We start from the raw sequence: 14,863 nt of genomic DNA, 5'->3' as shown, positions 1-14,863 counted from the left end.
AATACAACACCTTCTGCCCCCAGGCAAGGGGCCAGCTCAGAGGGACAGAAAAATGCTTTTCTCCCTGATGTGTTTCAGTCATGCACTGCTCTTCCCCTTTGTTACTAAAATTTATGAGGTTATGAGAGTGATTTTGGTTTTTTTATTAACTGGATAGAAAGTGTTAATAGGTGAAGTTGTGAAGAGTGGGAGCAGTGTATTTATGGAGCAATGGACTCTCTGGCATTAGAAAATAGGCAGACTTGGTTATACTTCCTATGGATGAGGAGCAACTTTCACAAGCAGAGAGATACAAGAGGACTGACACACCCCTTCTTCTCTCCCAGCGAAGGGCTGAACAGAAAGTCCCCTGCAATTTGCCCTTCTTCAGCAGGATTCCCGTGGCTGCAATATGTACTTCAGAAGCATGGCTCTCCACAGGGGACCGAGGGAAATGAGAGAGAACAACAGCATTGCAAGAACTTGCCAAAAGGCTGCAGCTGTATTTAGAAACAGTAAAGTAAGCCTTTTCTTCTGCTGTACAATCAGAAATATATAGAAGATGTGTATTTCAAAGAACAAAATCCAGCTACTTTTGCACTGACTTATACTGCTCTTATGATTCCCTACTGATCTCAGGCAAAGAGGGTTTAAAAAGTATGAATGTCAAAATGTCAACCACACTGCTTCTTTCCACCTAAGTTGTAGCTCTTGTTTACATATGCAATATGCAGCCAAGGGTTTGAAAGGCCTGTCAGGGCAACTGAATGGAGCATGAATCATTGTGCTGGGCACTGCTCTAAGTGCTGCTTCTTCCTTCCTCCTCATTCTCCAAGGTCAGATAAATGGTACCAGGAACTGCATCTGAAGCTCTTCCCTGCATGATAAAAGACAGGAATCTTCTGTGAAGGCTTTGCATGTCTGCAGCATAAGCTGAAACCAGAAAACACACCTTGGAGCTAACCATAGATATGCATCTGCTTCTTATCAAGTGTCTTCCTCTCCACCCCCCCCATCCTTTAACTTTTTTTAGGTGTTTGAATCCGTGTAAATTTTTACCATCAGGAGGTAGGAAATAATGTTTACATAATCTAAGGCAAACACCATTCATAGAAGACTATGAAAACTTCCACAGTATGTTCCATTTACTAATTAGTGCCAAGCATTGCGTCATGCACTACACGGCCTGCTCTCAAATAAGCAAATTCCATCCGTCAATCTCTACATGGGCATTTCTGCAATGCATCTCTTTCAGGACAATGAAAGAAAAGAAGGCTTCTGCTCTTCTTCAAAGCAGTTAGTTCTTTAGAGCTTGCAGAACTATACATCTGCAGTGGCAGCACTCTCAAAAAGAACAGGACAATGCAAAATGGCATCTGAACCTGTTAATTATCTCTCAAGATATAACTGCATCTATTCTGCAGACAACATGCAGCTGTGGTGTATACACATTTTTCACACTTCTCATATACAAGAAGCATCAGGCTGTAACATCCCTCAAATGTAAAAATGCAGAAGCCCTGGTGAGTTCATGAACTACCATGAACAGAAAACTGCAAATTTAAACAGGAGTACAGAGATTTTTATCATGTGAGGTGTAAAGCAGCACACATAACCTGAAAGAAAGACAGAGATGTGACTCTGAGCACTGTGTTCAGTCACTTAGAACACGTAAGAGAGATCTGACAGGTGAAGGTAGAGCACTTTACAGTTTCACAGAAAAAAGAAAGATGAGGTGTGATGGCTGGAAGATGCTGCTAGAAAAACTGGCCTCAAAATATAAAATATTTTCCTAGCAGTGATGATAAATATTGGAATGTTTTCAGGAGAAATCATGCGCTGCCACTTGAAAACACGTGAGAGTAAGGGGTCTTTCATTTAGCTTCTGTGAGACCCATTATAGGTCACAACAGATGATTGCAGAGCTCCCCTCTGGCCTGACTCTCCATGAATCTGCAAATTTTACAGCTTCATCCTGTGGGGCCAAGGCATTTTGGCTCCAAACCAGCAAGGCACTTACGCACACGCTGAAATGAAAGCTGGCTTTCTTTGCTGGAGCAGGGCCAGCGCCATCAGCCTCTTGCAGGACAAGCCCAACCATCTTTAGCCATCTCAGCGTTTGACCACTTTGGGGTTTCTTTGCTGAAGTAGCAATCAGAAGCTCACAAGAGCAGGGGCTTGGAAATCTTAAACTTCCCAAGCAGCAGGATACTGTTAACTCTTGCTTGTCCTGCATCTATTTTGCTGAGGTAAAAGGGGGTGAAAATGCTGGTGTAGAGTTTATTGTTATGGTTGTACTCGGCAGTAATCTAATTGAGATCAGGAAAGACAAACCAAGGCAAGGTACTCCAGGAAGATGAGCAAATGAAAAACAATGCCTTTCTCCAAAGAGAAACTTAATGTAATTACTCACTTGAAAAAATGGGTTCAATCAATACCTCATGGCTAGAAATACATGTATGCTGGAAGAACCTAACTTGAACCATTCTGAGTAGCAGCCTGGAAAGGACGCGAGGCATGAGGAAGGTTCAAACATACATACATATACAAACAAAAACTCATACATATATAGAAATATGCCAAAGAGTCATTAACAAAAATTAACTGGAATACAGAAAAAGGATCCTGTAAAAAACCCTAAGTTCAGAAAACAGGGTGGGAGATGCAATTTTTATGAATTAGAGGCCAGTTTGGAAACAAACAATCCAAACCCCATCTGGCCTAATTGAGTATTATTTAATTAAGTTATGATATTAAATTATTGAATTAAATTAATTATAAACTTTTATCTTTCCTTCTTAAAGTCAGCATGACATCCTTTAAAGCTCTCAGTTACTCTCAGGTTGTAACAGATATTTAATTTCTAGTGGTGAAAAATCTCTTGCCAAGAACTTCTTTCATGTATCCATAACATTTTCCTATCTTTTTTCTTCCCCTAGTACTATACATAATTCAAGAGTATTTTGATTGTTCAAAATTTTTTTTTTTTTTTTTCTCGTTTGGGTTTTTATTCCCTTTTAATTTTTTTTAAAGCAAGCTGATAACTGGTAGGTTTAAGAGCTTGTTTTAGCTATAGCAAAAAATGTTTTGCTTTTGATGAAATACAATGAGATATATCATGTATTTTCAAGAAAGCACAATATTATGGCCTAGGAAATCCTGAGCTAAGCATGTTTCCAAGATTTTGCAGTTGATTTAAGATGATAGATGTGAAAATAGATCTATCTGAATTTATTTTTAAAAACGGAAAGAAAGACAATGTGTTTTAATTCACCTTTTAATACTTAGAACAGCATATGTGCAAAGCAACTCTGCTTTATCCATTTAAGTGGAAGAAACAGAAGTGGGATGGAAATACACCCAGCCTTTAACACCAAGTCAGACAGAAAGGCTTGAGAATGAGTGGGAAATGGACACACTTAGATTTTTGTCCATTTTTTCCCCAACATTAGAAAATATCTGGCTAGAAGCTATTTCCAGTACTCATTCAGAACAGCTTACATTTATCTCCTTCATCCTGTCTGCAAAGGAACTGTTGTCAAAACACTGATTAATTTACAAACCTGTCAGATTTGGTCTCCTGAGGCGGTGACAGAGTTGTCCCATAACGAGTAGTGGGTGTTGTAGGGGCACTCACACCAGCGTAAGGTCGTGGAGAAGAGTAAGAGCTGCTGCCATAGCTATTGTATCTGAAGAAATGGGAAGAAAAGTAGGAGAAAGGGAGAGACAGGAAGAATTCGTCAGCAAACAGGCATGCAACAGTAAATCCTCTTGTTTACGGGGTGGTAGTGATCCCATGCCCCAGAACTTCTCACACGTTCACCTTCTGAAAATGTTGCTCTATTTCCAAATATGCAACCAAGCATCTACTCTTAAGATCAGCCATGGCATGAATATACATGATGAAAACAGTGAGCTATGGGTAAGGAAAATAATAAGAGATTTGAATGGTCCTCTCAAATGACAACTCAGAACAGGAATACTTGAATTACTCATCAGTTACTCAAAATTATTAGCTGTTTTGGGAGCTGATATCCAGCCATTAGGAAAGGGATCAAAGCAGCCCAAGACAGCAATATTCGTATCTAGTAAAATTAAGGAAAGTGGCAGCGCTCCTGAGACATGATCTGAACATGGACATCCATGACTTGCAAATGCTTGCATTTTAAATGGAAAGCAACCACATTCTTTTCAATTAAAGCTGGCAGTATTTTCTTTCCCCTCCCCCAACATAAGTAATAGCTTATGTGCCATTTCTTACAATGTCTGTAAAAAATCATCACCATGGTTAAAAAGACATGTCTCCGGAAGCATGGCTTTAGAAATTTCTATCAGCCCTTCTCTCCATTAAAAACCCCATAAACTTGCTTCGCTTCAATGTGAGCTTGCTGATCAAAGAGAAATTGTTTCCAGGACTCCTGGAACGGCCACATCCCCAGAGTCCCTTCTATCAATGTTTTCATCCTGGCTCCTGTGCTGAATAGAAAAGGCAGTTGTGTGGCTTTACTGTGCCTTTTAACCATAGTACTTAAACAGCATGTCAAGAAAAGATTCCTGATTTGGGAAAATGTTAATATTTCTCTAATATTGTTCACAGACAATGCCATTTTCCCACATGGAAAGCATATGGCGCTCTGAAGATCAGTACTCTGCGAGGCCAACTCATCCAAACGACAAAATTCATTTCAGGAAACAGAGCAATATCGTTTTCCTTATTGTAATTCTTAAGATAGAATATATCCTCCTTCACCATATCTTTTCTCCGCTGCTTCTTCCCTTGCACACATCGGCACTCAGTAATTTCACTCAGCAATTTTATTTGAAAAGGCTGGTTGGTTTCCTTCAGCTCCATTTAGCACACTCATCTAGCCATGCAAAATGTCAGTCAAAGTTTCAAGCTTCACTCCCTAGGGTTCAACAGCCTTGCTGCCTGCCAAGGCCCATGCTAAAATCAGAATAGATTTCAGCTGGGTGCTTTTACAATGGAAGGGATCGTGCTTTAGAGAACATGTCCCCTTGGACAACAATTCCAGGTTTATGCTTTAGAAAACACCCCTCTTCCCTCATCTATTTTTGAGACACCATACTGACTGTCCAGCAACAGGGGAATAATTTTGGAAGAAAATTCTAACATGCATGTTTCTGAGCTACAAAAGGAATTTTGCAGGAAATAATTGCTGTGCAGGCCTTCTTGCTCTAGAAGAAAAGTAACTAGAAACTGTAGACAGTAGCCCGCTGGAGGCTGTGTAACGGGACAGTGTGGAGCTTCCCTGGTAGCACCGACCCAGCACTAGCTTGGGCCTTCTCTCCAACAAACTCAGCCCAGAAAATGTTCTGACTGCGCCTGTACTGAGTGAGCAATGAGAAAACTCCATTGTCCTGATAAGAGCTCAGAGCTCATCTGGTATGTTCCTGACACAGAAACCTCCATTTCCATTTTGATCAACTGCAAGGAGACCTTCTTATCAACCATTACACGTGCTTTCTTTCTCCTCTGCCCCATGAAAAAGCTGACATAGTGCAGAACCCTTTTTCAGACCAAGGAATTTCAATTAGTCCAAAGATAACCATCATGAAAATGGAGGGAATGCACCTCCTATGTACTCAGACCTACAACTATTAAAAAAAAAAAATCAAATTCAGAGGGACTAGTCTGGACACAACATCCCTACGTATCTAATCTAGAGGAACACTGAGATGCTGGAATAGGAGCAAGGCAAGACCAGAACACCAGGGTAAGTCTGTAGCCTGTACACAAAGTTTATCTTTCTAACCTTCCTCTGGTACTGGCTATTGCTTCCATTTTCCCTTCTTGTCTCATGTACCAGTGTAGATGCAATAGTCTTATCCAGGAGCATTCACCCTCAAGACATTTGCCTCTTTTATGAGCACATTACTGACTAAATTGTGCAAGCTTTGCCCTCCTCCTCCTCCAAATAAACCCAGAAGAATCCCCACCCCCACACCACACTCTCAAACCTGTGTAGTAACTAGAAGCAGAAAAGATGGTCAGAGGAAAAAAAAATCACTGCGGAAATACTAAATGTTGCAGGAACAGAAGGTATTTAGGAATCTACTCTCTAAAGTGTAACAGCAGCAGCAATGGGAGACCAATAAATGAGTGTGAGAGGTCTAAGGGAAAAATGCACCTATCAAGGAAAATGTAAATTTACAGGAATTCCAGTGTTCAAGTTGCAGGTAAAGGACAAATATGTGAACTAAGTCACTTGTCAACAACTGCTTGGATTTACAGGCTTTTCAGCAAAATGAAAAAGGGACAAAACACACCCACCTATTAGGGGAGAGATTGAAAATTAAAAGGATCAAAGGAATCAAAACATTTGGTTACATGCAGAAATTCAGAAGGACTCCTGGAGAGAGGAAGAAATAAATATGCATACAATATAAATGTACATTTTCAGCACCTAATTCAAAGAACACTGACAGCTGTGAGAGACAGAAAAAAAATCATCAACTTCTTTTCAAGGTGATTCTCTATCACTGTTTTTAGTGCTACTTACAGTCAATCTCTTTTAGCTGGAAACAGACAGACACAAAACAATATTTTTTTTTAAGTGGGTGGGAGAAATTAAAGTTAAAAACTAAGCAAAATGCATGAGGAACAAGTGAACTCAACAGATGTTGTGGAGATAAAACTGTCTATTCTGAGTGCTATGTTATCTTTATAGATCACTTATTACAGGCATGAGCTGAAATTGTACATGAGGCAGACACGCACTGTAATCAAACAACAAATTTAGGATTTGGCAGTTCAGCCTTGAAGCCAGGACTTCACCCCTGAATTTCAAGTGCTGATCTGACCTCTCTTGGCCTTATAGCAGAAGAGCTCCATTAATTTTCATGAAATCACATCTGCAAATTACATTGTTGTAAATGAGAGCAAAACAGCGCTCCTTTCTGTGATCTCCCAAATCATGGGTTATTTATCCACTGCTCTATAAATGAGGCCAGGATATTTATTAACTACAGACATGGAAGAAGAGTAAGATCAAATGAGGTCAACAAAGGCAAGGGGGAAACATCAAATCAAAATACAGCCTTACAGGCCTAAAACTAGTACAGTATGTTCTGGAAATAATACAACACATAGAGTAACATTATTACCACTGTAAAATTCTTTAAAGGTGTTATTAATTTATCTAAAAGTTAATGTCAGCTATATAAAATCTACCTGTTTTCCCTCATCATTTCTGCTTCCTTCTCTTTCACAGATGCTGGAGACTCTTCAAAGTCATATGAGAAGAGGTGAAAAGGAGTATGTGGTACGTAAGGTAATTTCTCCACTGTTGGAGATGCCTTTGGAGTAATGGATGCTGAGGAATTTTGGGGAGAGCGCAGCAATGCTGTTGCAGGTGAAGATGGTGATGAAAGGACAGAATTATGATGAGAGACAGATGAGTCAGGCACAGAAGAGGAGTTGCTAGAAAAGCTCTTCACTCTAGAGCAGGTGAGAGGCCTCTCAGCTGGAGAAATGGCACTGGAGACAGCTGAAGAGTCAGAACACTGTGAAAAGTTTTCCTTCACAGCCTCACGCACATCTGGAACCTCACTGCAGGGGGAAAAAATCATTAGAAAGGGAAGAGGAGAGAAAAATGGGACAAAGGGACATAATAGATAGTAACACTTGCAGGGAAAAAAACCTAAGTAGAGTCAGACAAACAAAAACTTCCAAAATTTAGACAACCATCACGTATTTTTAAATAAAGAGAACTCACATCTTTGTATCCCAGTGGGATTCTTCTTGGGGTTGGAAATACTGGTGAAAGGAAGCAACTCATTCTAAAGCAAAAGAGGGGATTTAGCCTACAGGCTTCAGAACTAATTTTCATGAGCCTTTTCACAACTATTTTGGAATAATTTTTGTGTAATTCAAGTTAAGTTGTAAACATCATCAGAGCAGTACAAAGCAGACTCAGCACACTGGAAAATGTTCCATGGAGCACAAATGCTTCAAGATACAGTCTGCAGGACTAGGACTGCTTCTCCCAGTCCAGATATCTGACTCTCATCCGCCCTGGGAATCTGATCTTTTTACTAAAAATGTTCATCCAACAAAGATGAAAATAAAAAAAAGTACTCAATTAGCACTGTTCTGTCCAAATTCAGGTTTAGAATGATCTCAAAAGCAACACCTAACCAGGTATTTGTCTAGGTATAAAGACACTAGTTTCTGGTTTCTCTGAGTGTCAGCATTCCATGTTGGTGTTACACAGAGACCTGCAGAGTTCGCATCAAAGGAAACAGAAAACACATCTGCTTTGCTCTGCTGAAGGCAGATGTTGGTGAGTGACAGAAAGCACAAGGCAGGTGAAAAGCCATGGGATCTGCACTCCAAGGTGTCTGTTTTCACTAGTAACTCCAGCATAAACACTGTGCATGGGCTTTGGGCTGGATCACTTAGGAAGTGGCTGATTTCATTCTCCCAAGACCACTTCTGTAATCTCCCAACAGGCATGGAAGGCACGGCCCTCATCTGAGGACTGTGGGCTTGGCACAGCATATGCAACAAAAACACAATACATGTCACATATGTTGGGATCCTATGAAGTTAATCATCAGGTGTATACCAGGTAATTGTTTTCACAATGGAAAATCTGGAAACCTTCATCTATTGCACCTGCTGTGTTTGACAGGAGACACTGAAGCCAGGCCAGTCCCACTTGACAGCATCTAACATGAATAGCCAGGTTACAGATAATTTTTGTTATGCTACAGTGAGAGTGAAAGAAGGTACTTAGTAAAGTCATGGGAATATCACCCAGTTATCTTACAGTAATTATTATTGTAAAAGACCAATGACCTACAAACACATCACGCTCTTCACATGGCTCTTCCTCACTTTTTTTAGCAGTATTTTAGTATACTCATGAGATTTACCAAGAACTTGTGTCCTAGTTTTGAATTTCAAGAATCAGATTTGAGGAAATTATCACTTAATTTTGAAATTTCAGGTAGCCATTGGCAAGATTTGCAGACTGGAAGATAATAATAACAACAGTACAGTATTTTCTTTGGAACTCACACATTAAACAGTTTCCTTTCTTCCTTCTGTGCTGTATAGTGTCTGCATGAATGTGGTTTATGTAAAAAAAACCCAAAAAAACCCAATCTCATTTGCTGAGTTGCAAAGCCAAATAATTTAATCTAAATCAAATGGCTGTCTCGAACAAAGATGTATTTTCTTGCTTCCAACTTATTATGATCAAGTTGCCAAATGCCAAACATATATATATCTCAGAAATAAGCGGAAAATTTTACACATGAGTATTGATAGGTGATTTGCTGATATCTATATATATACAGGTGGGCAGACATTTATAAAATTTTATATTTATACACATATATATCAGTTTTGCCTCAAAGTAGTTCTTTGCTATTGAAACATGAACAAAACTTATAAGAAACCATAGGCAGCATTCAAAAAATGTCAATTTACTGCATAGCAACAGGTATTCCAAATAAGGTTGCAGGATGAAGATAGGGATGAAAACCTAAGAAACCAAGCAATATCCTCAGCATTGTAGTTTTTCATCATTGTCTTAACTAAGAAGTTAAACCAAACCGTGCTTGGAAGTTATGCTTTCCACTACAGCTTTTAAGATTTGTGAGAATTACATAAAGGGAGTGAGTGCAGACAGTTCGTAGTGCACTGAACCTACAGAATTAAACATGTTTCCATCAGCATTGCCACCCACCAGCCCCCTCCCCAAGGTTTTTAAATGCAAAAGAATTTCCTTGGGGGGTGGCTTTAATAGGTGATCAAGGAATGTGAGTGAAAAGGTGGATGCTGTTGCACACTGTGCTGGTGGGTTCATGCCAGAGCCTGAAGAAAAGGTGGAGGGACAATGCTGAATCCTGGTACCTGGCTTTGACCTGCCTATTGGCCTCTTCCTCCCCCTCATCCTCAGTATTGGGCTCTGTGACTGGCTGTTCTTCTTCCTCTTCATATTCGTCCTCTCTGAGGTCAGACCAAGGAAAAGAAGCATGCAGTGGGATGGAAAGAAAGAAGATGGAAGAGAAAACAATATGAGTCCCCAGAAAAAGAAATGCAATGAAGTTAGAAATGAAAGGAAAAGACTGATGAAGAGGGAGTTATGGCCCTCCTATGTTAGACAAAAAGCCACCTATAAACTTCCTGCTAAGTATGTGCTTGCACAAGGGTAGCTACCAATATAAAACTTCTATCCTCTCCCCATTTACATTTTTCCTATTAATTTTTAAGATTCAAAGCTGCCATTGCTTTTTCTTGAGCTTGGCTTCCCATTTGCGGCTGCCCTACCTGCAGAGGCATTAATGGAAAACATTCATGACAATACCAATGTTCAACTCATTAGTCATTAAGTTGTGTCTTTTTGGCTTAAAGGACAGTACACACTGTGCTGGCATGGGACAGCTGGCACTGGACATCATGCTTTCTAAATTAACACAAATAAAATATTCCTGCTAAGTAACCAATAGCTCAACTGGAAAACAGAACAGGGTGAACCACTGAGCTAGAAATAACAGAGAGACCAAATCAGTTCAGGACTATTTGCAAATAGCAATATTTAAGTTATCAGATGCAGTACATGAATTATTTCAGTAGAGTCATTAGTACAGTCAGAGCAGGCTTCAGTTCATCAGTAATTCTGGCAGAAGTGTAAGACTTGCATACAGCCTCCATAACCTACAAACCACATAAGTAAAATAGGAAACCTATATTAAACATAATGAAAAAGGCTACATTGTTTGCCTCCTGTCCCTCCTATCTGTGCTTTTAATCTCCCCAAACTACGAGACTCATGGAAGATATATTTGCAGTTGATACAGTTCTCCACTTGATTTAATGATGTATATACCACTAGGTTATGCTCCATGCAAAAAGGAAAACATACAATCAGTAATGAAGTTTGTAAGACATTCAAATTCCTTGCATTTTCCTGAAAGCTTTTCTTTCCTCTGATTCTGAAGGGATGCTCTGTGGATTTTTTTCCATTTAGAATTAGTTTTCATGTTATAAGAATAATGAATATTTACAGTGTGAGATCATGAACTCATTGAGTGCAATGCAAAGGGTCTCTCCAAAATTTGTTGCATTTATATAGAGTTAGTTACAGAATAACCAGGAAAATGGCAGGGCCTGGAACTTTGCCAATACTCTGGCAAACATTTACAAAGTAAACATTTTCAACCATTCCTAAGGTGGCTTAGTGACATAACCATCTCAGTTGTCACCTCTTCATCTCCCTGTCCTCTCCACAAATATATGCCTCTCTTACACAGACACCTCTCAACTTTCACACATTTACTCATTTACTGGAAGAAAGAAAAGAAAGAGTTGACCAGGGAGCATTCATAAAATCCCTTCTCCTTACTAGCTCAAGACTAGCTTTGCTATTATCTCCTGTGAAGGGAAACTTCTGTATCTGCTAGTCCTACAGCACTCACATTTGGGAAACAACCCGTGAAGCTCTGTGGGCTCATGGTTCTCTGATTAGAGCACAATTCGTCCTATAATGCTGGCAGCACAGCTGTTGCTTATATGAACAAGAGTGTCCCCATTATTGCTGTTTAAAGCTCCCACCAGGATTGCACATTGGTGATATCAAAATGTCTCCTCTCCTCAGTTGTCTCAAATGACAAAAATCTTAACTGAAATACTCATCTGATATGGTGTATCTCACAGATTTGAAAAAGTTCTTTGAGAATGTTTTCCTCCTTACAAGGGCATGGCTGAAACAACAGGAGTTTACACAGCATGGAGAAAGAAGCGGAAAAAAAAATTTAGGGATTGGAAAGAAATCATTCTTCTGTCAGGCCAATGACTCCTTCCTCAAGGGTCCTTGAGTTCTAGGTCAAAACCTTAGAAGAAGCTTGGACTGGAAAACTCTTTTCCTTTACTAATATTAGGTGCAGGAGGGCAGCAACTACATGGCAAGTGGTTGGAAAAGCCAGAGGAAGGATCTGGCTGTGTGACTTGGTAGCAGAGATGATTGGTGTGCACAGAGGCAGGCACGCTCTCCAGTCTGGGGGAGCCAATGTGCTCAAGGGAAACTTGCAAAAAGGAAGTGTGTGCATAGGGGAGAGGCTCAACATTCTGACCATCATCTTTCAGCAACTAAACTCACAGTTTCAGAGCCCTTGAGTATCCTCAGAAAGGGGATCAGATACAGATCAGTGGAGAGGGATAAGGTCACAGGCAGGAATGATGTGTGCCCTTCTTTTAACGAAAGCAACAGTGGCAGTCATTTCAGTCTTGTTAGAGGACGGCTATTCTGTCCATAAAAACAGGTAGTACCTGCTAACTAAAGCTTTCCTAAGAGGTAGAAAAGGAAAATTTCTGTGTGAATATTTATTAAAATGGGAAAACACTAACTAGAGTCAGATGCACAAACACAGCAGTAGACAGATTTGTGAATTCATCTGAACTGTTCAGAGTTATGTGTTCATTTTTGTGTGCAGTGAAGAAAGGATAATGTGGAAAAGCTCATTGTTCCTCTCACATACAGAGGCAAACTTGGAGTCAATGCAATAGTAGAATTAAATTAAGAAAAAGGACTTATAGGGAGGTTTCCAATTAAATGAGGTCGCAGAAGCCAGCATGTTTTTCAGTAGTGCAGAGGAATCCATCCTGTTTAACAAAAGGCAAATATTTCTCCAGTGGCAGGGAGGAAGGCATTCAGCTAATGCTGAAGGATCAGATATATTCAGCTAACCTTAAGGCTATTCACGGGTTACTTCAGTTTCATGGTGAAAGTATTAGATTAGAAATATTTAAACAAAAGCTTTATAGCACTGAAAACAAATTTCAAAACAATCATTATGTTTATTTTCATATTTAGAATGGATTACTGCTACCAGCTAACACCCCCACTAAACAAATAAACAAAACCCCAAACCCCCACAAATCTTTAAAAAGTATATCATCGGTCATAGCAACTAACAAACATCTTCTAGGGCACAGGTTTTGCTCAGTTGTTTCGACTAAAATGTGACACAAAAGTATTTATAGCCATTTAAAATAATGTGCATGTTAAAAAAGACTATGAAAGTGCAGTTTATGGAGTGAGAACCACTAGGGCAGCAAAACAAAATCTAGACAAAGGTTTAGACTAAAGGATTAGCTTTTCTCCTTTTCACAATAAATAAATTTAAAAAAAAGAAAAAAAAAAGAGTGCCAGTCAAACTTACCCTGCTGATATTAAATAGCTATTCAAAGCTGCAAAGAGAAAAGCACTAATAAATACAGACTGATGAAGGGAAATTATAATAAAGGGACTCTTCTACAAGTTTAGCTAAAGGCAGGGCCAGAGTCCTTGAGGTGCCAGGCACTGCACCTCACACACCCCTAACCTAGTCACAGTTGGATGATTTTAAAACTAAGACACCACTCTAAAGACAATGTTCTTGTGGCTCCTAGTCCACAAGAACTCAAAGCACCAAAACTTGCTCTCTGTCCCACTGGACCCTAGAGCTGAGCAATGTGTACAAGGTTCTGTGTAGTCTCTGTCTACTCCAGGCCCTCCCCAACCTCTTTGTCTGCACAGTTTTGATGAAGGCAGCTTGAAAGAACTTAGGATTTCTTTGTTCTAGCCTGTAGCCCAGAAACACAAATTTCTCACTCCCCACCTCAAAAAAAAATACCAAAGGCAGAGCTAAAAGAAAAATCAAAGGCTGTGCTGAAGGAATAAAAAAATTCCCCAACAAACAAACAACCCACACCAACAAAGTAAGCACGAGCACAGAAACACATTCTGGTTTGCTTGGTATCAAAGGAAATTTTGAAAAGGTAAGATATGCTTCAAATCATTTTAATTCAGGATGAATTTAACCAGTAATGAACCAGAATACAGAACAATAGAAAACATTATGATCTTGCCAGAATTAGGCTACCAAGGCTTTGGTCTGCATATACAATGCACATAAAAGTTAACTCATGAGATCTAGTAGATGATCTTTAGGTCCCTTCCAACCCAAACCATTCTATGATTCTGTGACCAGGACTACAAGCCACATTCAGTGAAATAAGACCACCATTAGCCATTTCACAACATCATTTTAAATTGAATACTACAGCTGATCTCACAAATTTTCCTTTCAAGGTTGTTTTCCACCCTCCCTCCTGCAAACCTCTAACCTGCATCCCTGAACTCCAAGTGAACAAAGAAAGTGAAACATGTTACCTCAAGGAAAGATATTTATAAGTCACAGTGGATGTAATTTTCTTTTCTCTTGCCATTGCTTGTCATTTTCTTCAATTTATGAGTTCAATTCCACTTTCATAGCTTAGATGGCACAATTCATAGCCAAATTCCTAAATCCTTGTAAAATAGACAAATGCTTTGGTACACTTCTGTTGCTTCTTCCTTTCTTCTATCCTTGCTGCCAAAACAGATTCAACTAGTCCTTTATGTGAAAGCTAGAAGTGGTAATAATTTAAATTCAACGTTTATAAGTCTGTATAAAGATATGGCAATACACTTTCCTCCTCCATTAAAAATAAAACTAAAGAAACCACCTATTAGTCCCACTGCCCATTTCCATTCCACTGCAGTTGGTGCAACTATGTGAAGATGAAAATACATGAAATTATATGGATAACAATGTACTTACAAAGCCTCAAAATCTCACCTTCTGCACACAGGAAAACTATGGTGAATAATTACAAAGGTCAAAAGGAAAATGATCCTGGTATTTTTTCCCTAAATAAAAAAAACAGTTCAGGCAAAAAGTTGAGGAAATGACAAATGATGTGAAGTACATGCACTCACTATGCCTTCATATCTGTTCTTTATCTTTAGGTTCCTGTTACTTTGTTATGCCTAAAATATGATCAGCAACAGCTTTTCACAACTAAACCTAGGCAATGCCTCCACACTTGTTT

At 39.3% G+C, this 14,863-nt stretch overlaps 1 protein-coding gene across 14 annotated transcripts in view; it reads right to left on the bottom strand.

The window, feature by feature from the left end:
* The window catches only part of FHOD3 (formin homology 2 domain containing 3), a 377,817-nt gene that overhangs the window by 88,424 nt on the left and 274,530 nt on the right, over positions 1–14,863 (bottom strand). For 9 of the 14 annotated variants that reach the window (XM_032118819.1, XM_032118873.1, XM_032118846.1 and 6 more), the window contains 3 exons: positions 9,863–9,958; positions 7,172–7,549; positions 3,543–3,668 (listed from right to left, as the gene is read on the bottom strand). In XM_032118819.1, coding sequence (XP_031974710.1) covers positions 3,543–3,668; positions 7,172–7,549; positions 9,863–9,958 — 600 coding nt within the window. The remainder of the gene's footprint in view (positions 1–3,542; positions 3,669–7,171; positions 7,550–9,862; positions 9,959–14,863) is intronic. The other 5 variants (XM_032118882.1, XM_032118891.1, XM_032118899.1 and 2 more) reach the window with 2 other exon arrangements.

This window comes from Corvus moneduloides, chromosome 1 (assembly GCF_009650955.1).
Source record: "Corvus moneduloides isolate bCorMon1 chromosome 1, bCorMon1.pri, whole genome shotgun sequence".
Classification (NCBI taxonomy): domain Eukaryota; kingdom Metazoa; phylum Chordata; class Aves; order Passeriformes; family Corvidae; genus Corvus; species Corvus moneduloides.
Note: the sequence above shows the minus strand (reverse complement) of the source record. Positions and strands in the feature narration are given on the sequence as shown.